The sequence below is a fragment of the Nematolebias whitei genome, chromosome 13 (assembly GCF_014905685.2).
Source record: "Nematolebias whitei isolate Nwh7 chromosome 13, NemWhi1, whole genome shotgun sequence".
Classification (NCBI taxonomy): Eukaryota; Metazoa; Chordata; class Actinopteri; order Cyprinodontiformes; family Rivulidae; genus Nematolebias; species Nematolebias whitei.
Window position 1 is genome coordinate 11,659,489 of NC_056510.1, and position 19,972 is coordinate 11,679,460.

At 38.1% G+C, this 19,972-nt stretch overlaps 1 protein-coding gene across 1 annotated transcript in view; it reads left to right on the plus strand.

Annotated features, from left to right (window-relative positions):
- ptpn4a (protein tyrosine phosphatase non-receptor type 4a) overlaps nucleotides 1-19,577 on the plus strand; it is a gene marked incomplete in the record, with an annotated part of 87,287 nt that extends 67,710 nt beyond the window's left edge. The window contains 15 exon segments of the mRNA XM_037686860.1: nucleotides 1,036-1,104; nucleotides 2,455-2,589; nucleotides 3,530-3,691; nucleotides 5,916-6,075; nucleotides 9,049-9,132; nucleotides 9,227-9,283; nucleotides 9,453-9,609; nucleotides 11,103-11,269; nucleotides 11,474-11,564; nucleotides 12,222-12,283; nucleotides 13,265-13,411; nucleotides 14,001-14,129; nucleotides 15,153-15,301; nucleotides 17,607-17,742; nucleotides 17,832-19,577. Coding sequence (XP_037542788.1) covers nucleotides 1,036-1,104; nucleotides 2,455-2,589; nucleotides 3,530-3,691; nucleotides 5,916-6,075; nucleotides 9,049-9,132; nucleotides 9,227-9,283; nucleotides 9,453-9,609; nucleotides 11,103-11,269; nucleotides 11,474-11,564; nucleotides 12,222-12,283; nucleotides 13,265-13,411; nucleotides 14,001-14,129; nucleotides 15,153-15,301; nucleotides 17,607-17,742; nucleotides 17,832-18,239 — 2,113 coding nt within the window.
- Between the last annotated feature and the right edge of the window lie 395 nt (nucleotides 19,578-19,972).

The following is a 19,972-nucleotide window of genomic DNA, read 5'->3' on the forward strand; positions in this document are numbered from 1 at the left end:
ATCTTGTCTGATGTTGGCCATGTGTGTTTGTTGTGTGTGGAAAAGGTTTTTTTTCCCCCTTGAGACATCAAGAAACTTATGCAAATGTGTGTGTGTGTGTATATATATTGTATATATATATATATATATATATATATATATATATATATATATATATATATATATATATATACTTTTTTGAAAGCTTTGCTGTTTAATTTGTTATTAGTAGTGTTAAATATAAAAAGTGCACTTATTAGATGGCAAACTGCTTTATTTACTTTTCAAATTTGTTTATATTAAGATAGATTTATTTTACTGGGATCTCAAGAAATAATGTATGTAAAAACTATGTGCTGTATTTTCCGGCTTATAAGTCGCAGGGTTTTTTTTGCATAAATTATCATGCCTGTGACTTATACAGCAAAACGACAGATATGTTTTTCCCGCCATATTTTTTAACCTAATTTTTGGCTGAGGTCTAATGATTTCATTCATTCTGACGGAAAATATTGAACACTACCATTTTCAGCCACTAGAGGGTGATCGAGTAATATGGCAAGCCAAGTGTCTCATTAATAGTTAAAAGTGGCTATTAATGAGACACTTGGCTTGCCATAAAAAGCCACCTTCGCCTCGCTCTGGAACTCCTGGAACAAACGTCAGATCAGCTGCATTTCGCTGCACCACCCAGGTGAAACGCAGCTGATTTGACCATGAAAGTTCATTTATTATAGAAAAGTTAAACTGACACACCTTTTCTATAATGTTGAACAACAAATAATTGTTTTTCCGGGTTGTCAGCGGTGACGCATAACAAATGCAACTTATATGGTGAAGCGCCGTATTCATTTTATTTCCACTTTATTAGACCTATTTGGACTGATGCGACGTGTACGGCGGAAAATATTGTATTTCTTCATGTTGTGTTCATTAAGAATTAGCGCTACTGCAATTCAACTTGGTTTTAAAGATCTGATGTTAAAACTTTCTAAACCGCTAAACATTTTTTTAGATCAACTGATTAACAGCTGTTTTTGTTGTTTATCCCTTTAGTGGGCGGACAGAAGTGCAGTCTGTGCAATATGGGAAGGAGAAAGGGATCAAGGACAGAGTTTTTGCCAGGTGATGAACTGTTTGTTTTTTAATGTTTCGTTTAAACCCATAAAACAACAGTAGCTACATTCATGTAGCTATGGGATTACCCTCTTCAACTTCATTGCGTGGCTCAACCAGGCTTCACTATACTCACTTTGTTCTAATTTACGTTGTCAGTAAAACTTGGTATCTCATTGTTGTTCTGAAGTCATTACCCATTTATTACCAACTAACTGATCATTACTGGACTCTTATCAAGGTCACTCAACTCTTTAGTCTGGCCCATTTGTCTTCCAACAGCACTCAAAAACAAAATGTTCATCTGTTGCCAGATATTTCTCATCCACTGCCGGTTGCCATAGCATGAGATAATGAGTGTTTTTTCTCTTCACCTGTCAGTATGAGATTGTAGATGTGTGTGTCGTAAGTTAGGGCTGAACAGTCTGTCAACAAATTGTTGTCATCTCAGAATAGAGAGCACAATACAAATATTGCAAACAGCTGCTTGGATTGCAATAACTCATAGGCTTTTATATAACATGTACCATGCATTCACCGGCTGCATGATGATCATATATTTGGTCAATCCGCTCAGCTCCTGCTATCCTTGATGCTCGTACCTGGTTTAGATGTTGGTGACAACAGACGAAAGTGAGGAAAATGTGGGCTTATTATTACAATTGATATTGTTATTGCAATATCAATTCAATTCAGTTTATTTATATAGCACCAAGTCACAACAGAAGTCATCTCAGGGCATTGCACAGAAACATTCATAAATATAAAAAGTAAGTTAATAACATTATTTATCTGAGGAGCAGATTGCTTTGAGTTTGTTAGTTTTTTTTTAATATTGTACAGCGCAATTGTAAATGATGTAGAAGTGTTTGGGTGAATCAGAAACACGTTGCAAAGTGCTTTGATTAACCAATAAAAAGGCTTCTATGAATTTGGATCATTTAGCATTTGTTCAGGTACCCCTCTAGTTGACATGAAAACCGTGCAGGCTGGTCAAATTAATGAAAGATATCTTTATGGCGGTTTCTATCTCCTTTGCATGCTGACAAGAAGTTATTCTTACTTTAAAAATGTCCAACACTTCGAGTCTGTACAATGGCTCGCTCTTCTTTGGAAGTACACAGCTGAGCTATTTGTGTCTGCCTTTCCAACATGGCAGATTTTCACTATGCAGCTTTTAAAGTCAGTTAAGAATCCTGCCAACAATGAAGGAAGGAAATATAGAGACAATTACCTGAAACCAGCAGTGAGTAAAGTCTATTGAAGTCGAGCAGCACCGTCTAGTTGAAATGAGGCTAAAAGGTACTGACATTTTCGTTTTACTTAGGACATAATTTAAGAAATGTCTGGTCTGAACAGGTCTCCCAGCAAGCCACTGGCTAGAAAGTTGGTGGGCGGGACTGACTGGGAGTCAGTCAGCAGGAACAGCCTATCAGACGAGAGACTGGAGACCCAAAGCCTGCCCACCCGCTCACCACCTGGAACACCCAACCAGTAAGTTGTACAGCCAGAATTCTAAAATACTTTTCTATAGGTTACTATACTATACACTGTATAAGTCGCACCTTTTTGCATAAATTAGCATGCCCTGCAACTTAGATGGCGAAGCGACTTATTTACGTTTTTTCCCCATATTTATAACCCAATTTTTGGTGGAGTACTGACGATTTCATTCATTCTGACATGGAAAATATTGAACACTACCATTTTCAGTCTCTAGAGGACCCTCAATGGATATGGCAAGCCATGTGCCTCATTATTAGGTAAAAGTGACTATTAATGAGACACTTGGCTTGCCATACAAAGCCACCTTTGTCTCGCTCCAGAACTCCTGGAACAAACGTCAAATCAGCTGCATTTCGCCGTGCCGCCCAGGAGAAATGCAGCTGATTTGATCATTAAAGTGCATTTATTAACGAAAAGTTCAACTGAGACACAACTTTACTATAATTTCGAGCAAACAAATAATTGTTTTTATGTGTTAATCTTGTTAAATTCTTGTTAAAGTCCTCCAGTGCACGCTCCCACGGCCGCCATTTGGCAGCCAATCAATTTTTGGCACAGAACCGGCCCACGTTTCCATGTAGTCAGTGGTGACGTATAACAAATGCGACACGTCAGAGGTAATGCATAATAGATGCGACGTATATGACTAAGCGACATATTTATGATTTTTCCCACTTTATTAGACAAATTTGGACTGATGCGACTTATACGGCGGAGCGACGTGTACGGCAGCAAGTACAGTACATAGCATGAAGATACCTATAATAATACAGTGTACCTTTATCCAATACAAAATAAATTTAAAGTTGGCATAGATTAATTAAATTTTAGCTTTCCTGAACTTCTAGTCTGTGAACTAACATCCGTCCATCAGCACCAAAACATGTCAGGTTGTGGTTAAACTCAATTCTCTGTATGCTTTTGTCAGGAACTCGCTGTTTGTTCAGGAGGGTACACGAATACGCCCATCATCAGTTGGCCACCTGGTTGATCATGTGATCCATGCTTCACCCAGCCTACCTGTCTTCTCCTCCAATCACAAGTCAGCATCGTCCACGCAGGCCAACAGCATCAGTCTGGACTCTACACCGTGAGTTTAATTCCTATGGCGTGACATTATTTTCTGCAGCTCATATCATTCTCATGGACCTCTTTTTGGTCTGTTTTTCTCTTAAAAGTTCCTTCTCATTTGGGATAAAAACATCAGCTTTTGACTTGCCAGATCGTTGTTAGATCATAATTTTCCTCCTTCATAAATAAAATAAATTCCCCTCAGAATAGCCACCCTTTAATTTAGCTGTTAGATTTTCCTCATCGGCGTTAGTCAGTCTGTCTGTTCTGGTGTGGGGACGTTTTTATTTTTATTTCTTTAAACGTATTTTGGTGTCTGTGGCTTCTCCCAACAGTTCACACCCTCTCCCAGTGTCACTTAGCTGGTCGCATTGGAAAGATGAGTCCTTTGAAAGAAGTCCATAAAAAGTGTTTATAGAGGCGTAGCAGGGTGGAGCAGTCGAACCTCAAGGCTGAACCAGAACTGCTCGCTGCATCTCTTTAAACTCACACACACACACACACTGTAAAATGTCTGGTAAATTTCTTTAAAGTCCCATGTTGCTGTTTTACAGTTTGAAGACGGAGTGAAGCATAGAGCTGACGACATGCAACTCTTCACAGAGAGATTAGGAAGAATCAAAGTTGCTCATCGTTGTTTTTCAAAGTAAAAATAAATGACATTATCACATGCTCCGCTTGATAACACTTTTTTTTTTTTTAATACGATTAGGTTTGTTCATCATTTTAATCCCAATTTAATGTTCCTAAAACCTTACATTCACTGCTTTAGCAGCTCCTGCAGACAATTTATGAATAAGTAATTTCAGCGTTCACTTAACTGCAGGTAAAACATAATAATGCACTTTTAAAAATTGTACATATTGTCATTAAACTGTATTTTAATCTGTATTTTTAGAGTTAACGGTGCATAAAGGAGGATTTTTTTTTTTTTACAAAACCCCATCAATGGCAAAATAAACTAAATACTACTTAACCTTCTCTACTGCTGATTTCAAGAAATAAATCATATATATATATATATATATATATATATATATATATATATATGTAGCTAAAACTGAATTATGTCCTTCTCCAGCTTCAATTTTAGTGTCCACATAAATAATCTGGTCCCAATCTAGATTATTCTGTAACTTCAAAATATTTTTGCAGCTGAATAAAATACCTTTCTCTTCTGTGAAAATCTCCAGATGCTACAGGTAAAGACTGAATGCAGCATCATTTTTGCCATCTTTACAGGTCTTTAGGCTTGTATTTTAACTTTTCTAATGTTTATTGTTCCCCCTCTAGTGTGATTTTGTTCTCCATGTATGGCAGCCAAACACTGTGAGATTTACTCAAACAAGACAGTCCATTAAAAGTGTAAATTTTTCAGTTGTGAAAGTTGAAAATCAATTGGACATAGTCATAGTCATGGTTTCTAGCATTGGTTTTCTGTGAAGTGATGAATTTACTACATCATTTTTCTTGCTTGAAAGTAGGAGGTGAATAAACCTGAACATTGTCTTGTTTAGGATGCTGCTGAACTACTTGTATGCGTGCATTTTACATGTTAGTATGAGATGTGACGATGTTTGCATATCCGTTACGTGTGTGTCATATAGAGGAAAAGAAGAGGACGTCCTGGCTGAGGCCTGCTGAGCTCCGTCTCAGCCTGACCTGGTTTTGACCTGCAGTAAATGTTGGTTTGTGTGCGTCCATTTAAGACACAAAGTGGCACCAGTTGCTGCAGCCAAAACAAAGGCAATGCTTTTTGACTGATGCCCCCACCCCCAAGGAATGCCGGTTCAATGCTTCTTGCACATGACGACTGACTTTTACCCACAAAAGAGCGACGTGAGATGCTGCTGAAAGCCATAACTGACTGACCGTAATGTTTCCTCATGCGCACTGTCTGCTTTTTACTGTCTGGATGACAGACACGCTGGGTGTTTTCCTTCTCCTCATTGCCTTTTTATTGAGGTTAATGCATCGTGACTGACAGTGCCACGCTGTGTCTTTACATCCCAGTGTTTCAGCATTTTACTCTTTCATATGCAGTTTGGAGAATTTGATTGCTCTCATCATTTATATATTAAAAAAATAATAATAATTCTGTTCTGATTAGATAGATTTTTGCTTTAGTAATGCTGTAGCTTGTTTTCTGCTCCAGTTGTATTAAAACCAAAGAACCTTATTAAAGCTTGACAACAAGGCTTGACTGATTTTGAATGTCGTCTTTTCCTGTTTCTTTTCCTCAGGTCTCCAGATGGGATCGAAGGCCAACCTCCAGCTCTGCCCCCGAAGCAGCTGAGCAGGAAGACACTGAGCCAGATCATCCAGGCCCACTCCCAGCAAAGCCTGCTGGACAACCACCTCAACGAGATGTACGACGTTCCCGTCAACACAGACAAAACCACGGTCAGTGCGCCTACACAGTTACTCGCATCGTAAGAAGTTATTCAGATGGCCAGCAGCTTAAATGTTAAAAAGGCTGTGGTTGTTCGGATTTTATTTACGATAAAAGACACAGATTTTAAAATATTTTTAAAGAGACATGAATCTAAGCTTCAAACCCCGGTCCAGGGGCCTTTCTGGGTGGAGTTTGCATGTTCTCTCCGTGCATGCGTGGGTTTTCTCCGGGTACTCCGGTTTCCTCCCACAGTCCAAAAACATGCATGTTAGGCTGATTGGTAACTCTAAATTGTCCCTAGGTGTGAGTGAGAGAGTGAATGGTTGTTTGTCTCGTTTGTCTCTATGTGGCCCTGTGATGGACTTGCGACCCGTCCAGGGTGTACCCCGCCCCTCGCACAGTGATTGCTGGACATGGGTACCAGCGACCCCCGTGACCCAAAATGGAATAAACGGGTAAAGAAAATGGATGGATGGATGGATGAATCTAAGCTAATCTAATAAATAATGTTTCCATGGCAGCTTAACGCTATTACTACGATAACTAGAAAAATTGTATTTCCTGCAAATATGCAGTGTGAATGTTTATTGCTGAAGAACTTGCTGAAAAACTGTTGAAATTAGCTAAAAACATGCTGAAAATGGAAGAACAATCCCAGTTTAGCAGAAGAAAGCAGAAAGAACACATATTTGCTGAATTTGGTTTAAATAAGCAGAAATTAGCACAAAAACTAGTAAATTGTCTAAAAAAATCTGAAATTAGCCACAAAAAAGGGCTGAAATGTAGCTGAAAGGGCAAAAAGAAGCTGAAATTACCAGAAGGAAGTGGAACGAGCTGAAATGAGCTAAAAAATGTGGAAATTGCTGAAAAAGCAAAATTTAGCACAAAAAACATAAATAGAAAAGCTGAAATTAGCAGAGATAAGTTGAAAGGAGAATAACAAGCTGAAATTAGCAAAAATAAGTTAATTTGGCTTAAAGTAGCAGAAATTACCACGTAAAACTGAAAACAGCTGAAATTAGCTAAAAAAAATTGCTAATAATTAGCTGAAAACTGGCTGTGATTATCGTACCCATCATTGCACCCTGTATTCACTGGTTAACTGGACATCATGAACTTCACTCAGACTCTCTCACTGGTACATTTTCATCTTTAAATCACTTCTTGGTCTGCTGCCTTCATACATCTCCTCCTACGTCTCTACGTGAGTGCAGCTACAGCGTGCGCTCTCAGGACATTATTACCTGCAGTGTTCCCTCAATGAGGACTGAACTTGCCAAGAGGGCCTTCTCCTACTCCGCTCCTGTTTCCTGGAATATCTTACAAAAAGATTTGAAGCTCTCGACCTTGACCTCTCTAAGTGGCTTTAAGAATCTGTTGGACTCCTGGCAGGGACCAATGCAGACATGTTCCTGTTTTTAGTTCTCTACATTCGCCTTATAATCTAGCTGTTTTGTTGCTCTTTTTGCCATCTTATTTGCAAAAAAAAAAAAAAATCTGTATGCCTTTTTATAACTGATTATTGTTGTTCATTGATGTCATCATTCTTTGTTGAAATCAGGTCTCTCTTGTAAATGAGTCCTTGAGGCTCAATGCGATTTACCTGTATAAATAAAGGTTGAATTAAAAGGTAGAACAAGCTTAAATTAACAGAAGAAAGCAGAAAGAACACAAAACTGTTCAATTAGGCCAAAAGATGCAGAAATGTGTATAAAAAGTTGAAATTATCAGAAAAAAGCTGAAATTGGCAAAGATCAGCTGAAAATTAGCTTAAAAGGCAGAAAGCTTAAATTTGCAGAACAAAGTGTAGACGGCACATTTTTTGCTGAATTAGTCTGAAAACCGTTGAAATCAGTACAAAAAATGTGGAGCTGAAAAAGCTAAAATTAGCATAAAAACAGTTAAATAGTAGCTGAAATAGCAGAAAAAAGCTGAAACTTGCAGAAATAGCTGAAAAGAGCATAACAAGCTGAAATTAGCAGAAAGAAGGTAGATGAAGAACAGAAATGTTGTAGTTAGCAGAAAAAAATCTGAAAGGATCACAAAACAGCTGAAAGTAGTTGGAAAATAAGTAAAATTTGCACAAGGAAGCTGAAAGAAGCTGAACCAGAACAAAATGTGAAAGGAGCAGTAAAAGGTTGTAAACACATCTAAAGATATGAAGGAGGAAAAATTAGCTCAATTCATTTTCTATGAGGAAAAAAATGGCAGAAAAGGCCAAATATTTCAAAAAGCTAAAGTTGCACCAATACTAAAAATCATAGCAGGATTGTTCTGAAAGAGCTGAACATTTTGATTTATGATGTGTTGAAATAGCACAAAAATTGTGGAACGAGAAAGATGAAGAAAAATGTACGGAAGAAAAATGGATCACAATAGTGTGGACGCTTCATAAGTATTCACACAATGAATTCTAGAAACAAATTTGCTTCTGTTTTTATTTATTTTTTTTATTCTTGAAAGACATCCTTTTAGATTCTGATGTGGATTCTTGAACACGTATTTTCATGTTTCAAAGATGTCAGCTGTGTCTAATTTTCAAGCCAAGAGAAAGACGAGGCATTTCTGTATTTTAATAATTTAATAACGGCATAAATCAAACAGTTTGGTGTTAAAACTCCAGAAAAAAACAACAACATATTTTTAATACTCTGAAGTCTTTTGAATGTTAAGTTTTGCATCAACACAGCATTAGTTTCAAAGATTGTTCTCTTAACACAACATTTAAATTATTTTTCCTCCTCCGTTAGTAGAAGCAAAATTAAAGTGCCAAAAAGCTGTCACATCAGCAAAGGATTTGAGTTATTTGTACTTACTCTGTAGATGTTTATTCAGTATTTTAATCTAAAGAAAATTAATACATCTTGTCTTTTTTTGCATGGAAGCTAAAGCTGAATTATAATGTGTGTGCAATAAACAAATGTATTGCAGCACATCAGTATATAAATTAACCTTCCTCTCATTAAACTGTGGTCTTTCAGTTGAACGGCGTTGTGCCACATGATAATCTGGTGCTGATCAAGATGAAACCCGATGAACACGGGCGTTTTGGCTTCAACGTTAAGGTGAGTAAACTTCGACTCAAGCTAAACCGCATGGCTTTTTGTATTTTTTTTAAATAATGTTGGACAGTTGTTAAAACGTTTTGTTTATTTCCAGGGTGGAGCCGACCAGAAGATGCCAATTATTGTGTCTAGAGTGGCTCCAGGAACATCAGTAAGTTCATAAATAACATAACATTACAAACAAAACGTCTCTGAAATCTGATTTCAGCTGCATTTGTTTAGTCTCATTAACAACATTTGATAATTTTATTGATTCATACGTTTCTTCATCTCACGTCTCATTGTTGGCATTTTGTTTTTGTTTGTTTCTCCCTCTTCAGGCTGACCTCTGTGTGCCTCGCCTTAATGAAGGGGACCAGGTGGTCTTTATTAATGGGCGGGACATTTCTGACCACACCCACGACCAGGTGGTTATGTTCATCAAGGCCAGCTGTGAGAGCCACTCGGGGGAGCTCATCCTATTGGTCAGACCGAACAGTGAGTTCTTCCAGTTAGAAAAAACCTAATTTCTCTTTGACTTTGTTTGAAAATATCATGTCAAGATAGTAGGAACTGTTCATGCAGGCTTACAAATATGAACATTTAACAATGCTGCCACTCCAGTTTTTTTTAATTGAACACTTTGACTAAATAAAAGAGGAAAAAATAAAAAATAAACTTAAAGGCTTTGTGTCATTGCATGCATTAAAATGATTACCACGGGTCAGTCATCCTTGGATGTTGCAGAATTGTGGGACAGAATCATTATTTTACTTTTTTTAAAACATACTCATTTGTTTTTAATGCATTTTTGATATTTAACTTACATTAAACTGTTGCTAGAGAAATAGCATTTCCTGCGAAAATGCACTGTGAATGCTTATTGCTGAAGAACTTGCTGAATAACAGCTGAAATTAGCTAAAACATGCTGAAATTTGGCTGAAAAGGAAGAGCAAGCCAAAATTGGCAGAATAAAGCAGAAGAACACATATTTACTGAATTAGGTTTAAATAAGAAGAAAAGAGCAAAAAATGAGCTAAAAAAGCTGAAAATTAGCAAAATACAGCTGAAAAGTAGCTGAAAATGCAAAAAGAAGCTTAACCTACCAGAAGGAAGTGGAAAGAGCTGAATTGAGATAAAAAAAAAAAAAAGTGGAATTAGCTGAAACAGCTAAAATTTGCATGAAAATGGCTAAATAGCAGCTGAAATAGCAGAAAATGCTGAAACGAGCTGAAAACGCTGAAAGGAAATTAACATACTGAAATTAGCATAAAGAAGTTTAGGCTGAAAGTAGCAAAAATTACCATGAAAAACTTGAATTTATTTGAAAACAACTGAATTTACTCAAATAAGCTAAACATTGTCTAAAAAAATAGCTGAAAAGGTAGAACAAGCATAAATTAGCAGAAGAAAGCAGAAAGAACACATGCTTGCCCAATTAAGCTGAAAGCAAAGCAGAAAACAATGACTATATGACCAGAGTTTTCATCAGAACATGAAATGCTGCGATAAATGTGTATTTTTAGCAGGCCTATTTTGCCACATTAGTGCTTATAGCATCGTTTTTTTAACGTTTTTTTATTTTTAATTTTTTATGGCTTGAGCTAGACTTAATTTATTAATTGTAAATGTTTGTGTCATTGATGTGAAGCTGAAGTGTAATACATGAACAGCTGGGGCACCTGTCTCCTGAAACTCATGCTGATTTTTTGTCATTCCAAATGAGATCTATGACGTTTTAGCTCCTGTAGGTCTCAGCCATGTGTGCTCACTGTGCAGAATGATGTTTTTAATTTGCTCGGCAGAGAGAACTGTTAAACAGGATGAAGCACTGACTTACCTACAGGGTCAAAGTGGGATTTGTGCTTTTTATTTACTCTTACTCCAATGCAGATATAGAAAACCTGCCAGTTTACTTATTGAAGTTTGATGTTTAACTTCATGACAAAGCAGCTCACCTGCTATGATTTGTTTTCTCTGTCCCATTCAGCCATCTATGATGTTGTGGAGGAGAAGGTGGACTCAGAGCCTGACTTTCAGTACATCCCTGAGAAGTCCCCGCAGGATCCCACCCACCTCGACCAGCATGCTTTGAGGGACTCTATGACCACCTTGAAGGAAGGCTTGAGCAGCGGAGCCATACTGGCCCAGTTTGACGTACGAGAAACACACAAGAATCAGTGCAATGCATGCAACGACAGTGGGACTGCAGGTTTCCAGTTGTACTGTTGGCATTTTACTCATTGTTCCAGCAATGAGCTTCTGTAATGATTGAAGATATTTGTATTCACGTAAAGTTTGCCAAAGCCCCACAGTCAAAGGGAAAGCTGATCTTTGACATTCTTGTTCCTTCGCCCACAGCAACTGTACAGGAAGAGGCCGGGGATGACCATGCTGTGTGCCAAATTACCTCAGAACGTTTCCAAAAACCGCTACAGAGACATTTCTCCTTGTACGTGAGCTCGCATGGCATTTTGTTCCTCCTGTCTCCTGTTTCTGCTTATAGTGTCCAAGTTTATAGTTCCCTGTTTACACTTTCTTCCATAGTATTTTATTTTTTGTTGCTACTTTAACAATTCAAATATCAAACCCATTGGTTGGATATGGAATGACGTACTTTCCATATTTGTGGCATTTATACTTTAAAAAAATGTTTAACTTTTATTTAAACTTGCCCTATTAATATACATTAAGCTCTCTTCAGTTCCTTTAAAAACATTGTTCTTTAATATTCACCTGAGCAAAATAGCTCTCTTTTGGTTTTCTTATGCTTCTTTTAGCAAGTTAACTTTAGCTTTTAGCTAAGATTTGGCAAATTTGAGCTGTAACTACAGTTTTGATCATTTTAGCTTTAGGTATGTAGCTAAGGGTTAGCTTTATTTAGCTTTTAGCTGCTGTTCGGCTTCAGTTTTGATTACTTTAGTTTCTGTTCTGCGTGTTTTAACTTTAACTTTTAAACAAATTTTAGCAGTCATTCAGTTCTCAGATTTTACACCACGTTTGTTTCTCGTTTTCTTTTCGAACTCTTCGCCTCTCCTCAGTTCGTCTCTTGACAGTTTTTATTAATAGATTTTTTATTAATCTCACTGTTCTTTTTCTCGTCTGACAGATGATGCCACGCGGGTCATATTGAAAAGCACAGACGACTACATCAATGCAAATTACATCAACGTAAGCTTGTTTTCTCTCTGTTCTGCCTTTTATTTAGTGCAGTAGAATATAAATTAGCAGAAGATCAAAACGCCTGCTGCAGTGCCGACTGTACTGGTGAACATTAGAGGCACATCAGCAGCTCTTTTCAGCCGGTCAGACATTTTTCTTTTTTAACCTCAGACGTGTTTGTGTTTGACATAAACAGGAAAAGTGCTTTTAAAAATATATATATATATATTTGTGTATGTGCTATATATCTGGTGTTTTCAACTGTGTTATGCTGTTTATGACTCAAATATGTGTTTGCTACAGTGTCAAACATGAAGTGATCTTTAAAGAGGATCTGCAATAAAAAAAAAAAGATGTAGGATTTCAAACAAGCTGCATCATTTATGGATAGATTATCAAAAAATAATAGTTCAAGTCAATTTTATTGTCATTCGCATCACATGTGGAACATGAGGTGGAACGTAATTATGTACACAGGGTCCCATTTACATCCAACAATAGCAAAAATATAAAGTGTAAAAAGGAACAGTAAGATATAAATAAAGATATACACTAAACAAATGCCAAACGGTACGCTAAAAGATCTAAGATATACGCTAATCACTAATAAAGTAAAACAATACAGCGTATCAACAGCAGCCCGGACATGAGTCTGTGGTGAGCAGATGGGTATGAATGAGTACAGCGGCATGAGGTAATCAGCAGCATGAGATCAGCAGCACAGATAAGTCACATATCACCAATTAAAATTACAGTTGTTGTTTTTTTTTCCCTTACAGTGATTTTTCTGGTTAGGATTCTCTATTTACACTATATTACAAAAAGAGACATGCAAAGTTTTCCTGTTCCATTTTTTCCCCTCATACCTTATTTAATGGAGCAGTTGAAGGATTTCCCAAGGAGGCTTGGTGCTGAAACGTTTGTGTTGTGTGATGGCCTCAGTAAACTCTGCATTTTATTTTATTTTTTTCTGTGTCTTTGTCCATGCAGATGGAGATTCCTGCCTCCAGTCTGATAAACCGCTACATAGCATGCCAGGGCCCACTGCCCAACACGTGCCCTGACTTCTGGCGGATGACCTGGGAGCAGGGCTCCTCTATGGTGGTCATGCTGACTACGCAGGTCGAGAGAGGACGGGTATGTGATTTTAATTTTCAACGGAAAGGCCTGGAAACCGAGCTGAAAGTAATTCTATTCTCAACACAGTTAATGTATTTTTTAAAGCCCTTATGGGAATGAGTTAGAAATTAACATCTTCATAACATAATTCACTATAAACACTGTGACACTTTAATTGGAGCGATGCTTTCAGATTGATGTGTTTTGTGTGAATTAAAGCTAATAATTACAATAAATGTAATAATAATAATTAGTTTGTAGATTTAAAAATCCATTTGTAATGGGTACTCAAAATATGTAATTTTCAGAAAACCGTCACATCACTATGAAATTTTGTCTTCATCTGATGTCTTTTAAAAGCAACGTTACGCAACAAAGAAACCTCCAGAAACTGTGTCAAGCTGCAGACAAAAATATCTGCAGCACAGCTCATGAGCTTTTTATCTACACTGAAATATTTAAACGATTCTATACGCAGTGTGTGTGTTTATGCTTTGGTATTAAATCCAACAGGAAGTTACAGTTAAATAGTTTTGGACTCCATGTGAATAATGACAGGAATCTGTGAAACGCTCCGTCATGAACCGAGTCCTGTCTGTGTTTTTAGGTGAAGTGTCACCAATACTGGCCCAACCCAGACAGCAGCGCCACCTACGGAGACTTTAAAGTCACGTGCCTCAACGAGGAGGGCAACACCGCCTTCCTGGTCCGGGAGATGACTCTCGTTCACGCGCAGGTACCTGTGGGCATGCGCACACACACACACACACACACACACACACACACACACACGGTTAGTTACCAAACGTATGATCTGAGAGGACCATGAGCTGACATAAAGAGACTCTCCGAATCCAATCGGAGACCGGGACCGGTGGCTCAGGAGCGATTAGCTGCACCCTCGAGGAGGTTGGTTGTCATAGTGACCAGTGTGGGCTGTTCTTTTTCTGGCTCCTGCCACTGCTGAGCGCCGGCCACATATTGGGATCTGGTTACCACGGCAACCCCAACCAAACCAGAAACGGAGAACGGAAAACAAAGGAGTGTAATAAAAGTTAGGAATATATAAGTAAATATAATATAAATGAAACAGTTGGCTCTGTTGTCACACTGAAGCCTTTGTTGCTGTAATGTTTACCTGAAGACCTGATGAACTTTTTATCTTTTTACCGCCTCTGTCGTTTGGTTTTTGAAGAAAACGTCTAACCAGCCGCGACAGAGATTTTAACCACCATTTCCAGCCATTTGTTCTCCTGATTGATTCCCCTGTGGCACGACCTTTAAAGCGTATTGCTGTAAGAGGCGGCAATTAGCATTCTGCTCTGCCTGTGATTGTTGCCATGGAGATAAACGTGTTACCACGGTAACGCAGCCAAGGCAGGATGAAGGAGATGCACAAGGGTCTGAATTGAAAAAGACACAGTGGACACTACCTGCTGTCTTTTGTAGCTTGTAAATGCATCAGACAGAATGGATTATTTTAGGTGAATTTACATAAAACTTTTTTATTTATATATTTTAAATAAAACAAAATATATGGAATGCTCTAGAGGAGTGAGAGGATTAATAACTGTTTTTTAATTTTTATTTTAACATGGATGGATGATCATATTTAGACTAACAAGATTCTGTGCAGTGTCATTGTCAAAGTTCATTAGTAGCTTGTGACATTTAAATACCAAAATTAAGCAGATCAAGTTTCATAAAATATATCTTTCTAAAATATAATTGATTTTTTCCTTTGTGTTTCTTTTTACAGAACGACCAGCAGAGAGAGCTTACTCAGCTGCAGTACCTGGCTTGGCCTGACCACGGTGTTCCCGATGACTCAACTGATTTTCTGGATTTTGTGGCTCTGGTACGAAGCAAACGGGCCGGACAGGACCAGCCCATGGTCGTGCACTGCAGGTACACAAAAGCCAGTGTGTGCAATAAATCAAAATGAAGAACAAAGAAAGTCCAGGTTGTTGTTTTTTTTTTTTTTACCACTATTTCTACAGTAAAAAAAAAAAACGTATTGTTTTATTCTACGGTTCTATAAAACAGGAAATGAAAAAAAAAATTGTTCCTTATCTAGTTTTCAAATTGGATAAATGAAACCTCAGATAAATCCCAGCACATAGTCATCATTGAGTGTGAACGCCTCTTTGTGAAAGCAGAAGTTTTAGCTGCTCGCTTGTGTGTGTTCGCACGATATGAAGGTGTGAGACAACGGAAATAATTTTACAGAAGCTTTTTTTTTTTCTGCCTCTATCTGGGAAGGGATACAAGACCAAATGAAAATGATTTGGAGGTCATGATTGTTCATTGATAAAGGCTTCTGTATTCATGAGAGAAAAAAAGAAGTTTCCAAACACTGTAGTGAAATCACACAACGATCAGGGCATCAGTAAAGCAAATAAGCTACTTTACTTTACACAACTAAATGTGTTCTATAGCTGTTTGATGCCAGGAGTAATTCTGGGGCTGCAGTGGCTCAGTGGTCAGTGCCGTGGTTTTGCAATCTTCAGGGTGCAGGTTTGAGCCCAGCCTGCTACAGGAAGGGCAACCAGTGACCAAATGATTGCAAACATATTTCATCTAGTTCAGAAAGGAGCAGCTGAAAGAACGACAAGCAGGAAGAAATACTGGCATCACTGAGACATTTTTATTTTTCTCTTACTAAAAAATGAACATGGCAGCACAGCCCGTGGCTTGAAAAGTTACATCAGAACAAACCACAAGGTTTGTGGAACAACGTTCTGATGTTCAGTCATAATCCACGACAGCACCAAACAAATATCAGCACAAATACCTCAAACCAACTGTGGGGGAAGATTTGGGTTTGTTTTACAGCCACTCTTTGAGTCTGTTTTTTCTGTCTGGCTGTCTAAAGGTGACGATAACTGCAGTGCGCTGTTTAAACAAAAGAGTGGGGGAAAAAAACACAAAGAAAGACAAAAATTGGGGGGGGAAATAAAAACAAATCCTTTTTTTGATTAATGACAAGACAGGTGTTCATTTGTAACCCGTTTAAAAATGTGCTGCAATTGCGCATCTGTAAATAACAATGTGAATGTCAGTCGGCATAATGAAAATGTTGAAGCTAGTATTACTGACAATAACAATAGTAGTGGAATAAAGCTAAAAATGTCTTTTGATGAACAAAAACATTGATGTTATCATAAAGTACCATCAATAATAATGTGAGTAGTTCAAAGTCAACTTTATTGTCAAAACTGCAATATGTACAGGACATACACAGGGTTGAAATTACATTATTCTCAGACCCCTGGTGCAACAATAATCATTAAACATTAAAACATGTAATAAACATTAGCATAAAATTAAATAATAAAAGTATGATAATGTCCTAAATTGTAGTATAGCAGTATAAAAATATTTTAAAAAGTATATCTATAAAATAAAATGAAGGTCCTGACATTGACATTTGTAGTAAAGTGACAACGCAGCATATGAAGTGAATGTTGTAACTGGAGAAATTTCATTTCCTGCGAAAATGCAGTGTGAATGCTTCTTGCTGAAGAACTTGCTGAAAAACAGCTGAAATGTAGCTGAAATAGAAGAACAAGCCTAAGTTAGCAGAACAAAGCAGAAAACACATATTTGTTGAATTTGGTTTAAATATGTTAAGAAATGAACACAAAAATTAGTAAATTTGCTTAAAAAAGCTGAAATCACCAAAAATAAAATAAAAAAAGCTGAAAAATGCAGAAAGAATCTCAAATTACCAGAAGAAAGTGGAGAGAGCACAACTGTGCCCAGTTACACTTAAAGAAGCAGAAATGATCACAAGAAGTGGAAATTATCTGAAAGAAGCAGAAATTTGAAAAAACAAACAAACAGCTGAATAGTAGCTAAAAAGGTGGAAAGAAGCTAAACTCACCAGAAGAAAGTAGAGAGGGCGCATTTTTTGCTGAATTAGGCTGAAAAAAGTTTAAATGAGTGTAACAAATGTGGAATTAGCTGAAAAGGCTAAAATTAACATAAAACAGAAAGCAGCTGAAATAGTAAATTTGACTCCATCTTAAACTTCGTGTTGCTTCTTTGGTCCTACAAGCTTCAGATTTATCAGTTAAACTCGTATGATGTAAAAAAATAATCTGTCATATTTACCAAGACGACTTGCTACAAAAAAGCATACGTGACCGTATGTTGCACCTCAATTGTATCTAAGGATACATTTTCTTTCTATGCCGGTTTTCTCTCCCAGCGCTGGCATCGGTCGAACGGGGGTCCTGATCACCATGGAGACGGCATTGTGTCTAATGGAGAGCGGTCAGCCAGTGTATCCTCTAGATATTGTCAAGACCATGAGAGATCAGAGAGCCATGATGATACAAACACCTGTGAGTACTCGTTCAGTCATCAGTGCTGCTGTTTTCAGCAGAGTCACACCAGCACGATTCCATTTTTATATATTTTTTTACTCCTTTAGAGCCAGTACCGCTTCGTGTGTGAGGCCATCTTGAAAGTGTACGAGAAAGGTCTGTTCAAACCACCCAAAATGGTCTTCTACCAGCAACGAGAGAAGCTGAGTGACGAGAAAGACGAGGAGAAGAAAGAGCAGCTGAAAACGGGAGAAGATGGAGACGAGACGGTTGCGGCGGCGGAGGAAGAGGAAGTGGCTGCGGTGGAGCTCCTGCAGGGAGGCCTGGACGAAGAGGATGACGACGACGACGAGGAGGTGGAGGTGCTGGATGTTGGAGAAGTGACAGAGGAAGAGGAGGAGGAGCCTAGCGTCGCGAGCGCCACCAGTGTGACAAGTGAGCCCAGTGCAAACACTGACCCAGACCCTGACCCTGACCCTGATCCTGATCCTGAAACGGCTCCTGCTGACGTCTGACCCGTCGCCGGGGGTTTCCAGAAAGAGGCCCGGGTGCTGGAGGAGAAAACGAAAGCACTGTTGCACTTTACGCTGACAAAACTGGAAAAATGGACAAGCAAACGTGAAAATTATGAACGAGATCAAGTAAAAAACAAACAAAAAAACAGAAATCCAGCTGTGTAATAGGTACCATTAGGAGTGTTGTACGATCAGGGTAACGACAAAACCAGTACGATAGAATAAAACGGGGATTCGCTTTAGTGCCATACATACGAAGGGGAGGGGCTGCCCATGTGGATGGAAAGCTTCCCCTTCTATTTTGTTTTTTACCTAAAGGGTCGCCCTGTCCCCTTCTGAGAGTCTGCCAGACGGACCTGCCTTTTTTTAGTGTCCTTTTAGCTGATGAAGAGAAAAATCTGTTTCTCAAGAGAGTATTTATTGTGTTTTATTTAGTGTCACCCTGTCCACTGAACAAAAAAGGAAAAAAAAAAAGCTGTTTTGTTTGTTTGTATGAGTCTAGACATTCATGCTTTCCTGATTAGGTAGTAAAACAGTGTTACTCCTCCTCTACTTTGTTTCTTTTTGTTTTTGCGAGGATTAAAAAAAAAAAAAGATTTAATTTATTGTACCTGGTTTGGTCCGTCGCCACTTTCTCTTCTAGGCTTCTGACCAGCACCAGGACCCTCACCTCTCGTTCAGTGCCGTGGAAAGTTGGCTACTTTTTCATGCGTTGTGAAGTTTTTTATTTTTTTTAAAGCTTAAAGACGTAGATTTTGGAGTGATGATCAGATGAATTGGTTTGCTCTCCTCACAGCCACCGTTTACTAGAGACCTCTATTCTATTTTTTACAGAAAGTCCCAACATATTTCAGCCATTGACGCACTTAAACTGATAAACAAAACGGTGGCTCCAATAGAGATCAGTTTCCGTTTTAATTCTCTGAGTTCAATGTTAGTGGAGCAAACTTCCTGCTGAAGTGTCCTTGAGCCAGACACCAACAGCAAAACCCAGTCTCTGTCTTTTGTCAGAGTTTATTTTTGCAACCCAAATACTTCTTCCTTTTATTTATTTTTTACACGAGTCATTACGACAGAAGGAAAGTGTCAGTTTTATGCATTCGGTGTTTTTCCTTCCACGTTTTAAAGGTACTCGCTGCAACGTCACGAAGATTGGAAACTTTTTTTCTTCTCTTGATGGGGAACGTTATGTTTAGTTCAAAATTTGTAAGCAAAATTTGTTAACGGACGTCAACTACCACTTGTTTTCCCTACAGAAACAGTTGTAGTGACTGAATATAGGTTATATGATGCGTACAATTTGATGTATTTTACGTTTTAATGCTCAGATTTGAGTACAGTATGAGTGTGATAGAATTTGACAGTTGTTGCGTTACTTTTTTTTTTCCACGTTTAGGAGCTGTTGCGCTTATATTTTCCCCCAAACATCTCAGAAATTCTAAACTACCGGTAGTCTGATTTTACCGTATTAGTTTTCATACACAGTCTAGCACAGACGTGGGCAACGTAAGGCCCGAGGGCCAAAAGTGGCCCTTCGACAATCCTCGTCAGGCCCCCAGTATCCTTAGTTTAAAAAAAACAAAAAAAACAGAACTTTTAAAATAAAGATTGATTAAAAAAACAGCAATTTATTAATGAGACTTAAAGAAATGTTAACATCTTGCACATCTTGGGGGGCCGAGGTGGTGCAGAGGCAGGGCAGCCGACCCGGGACCAAAAAGTCCCAAGTTCAT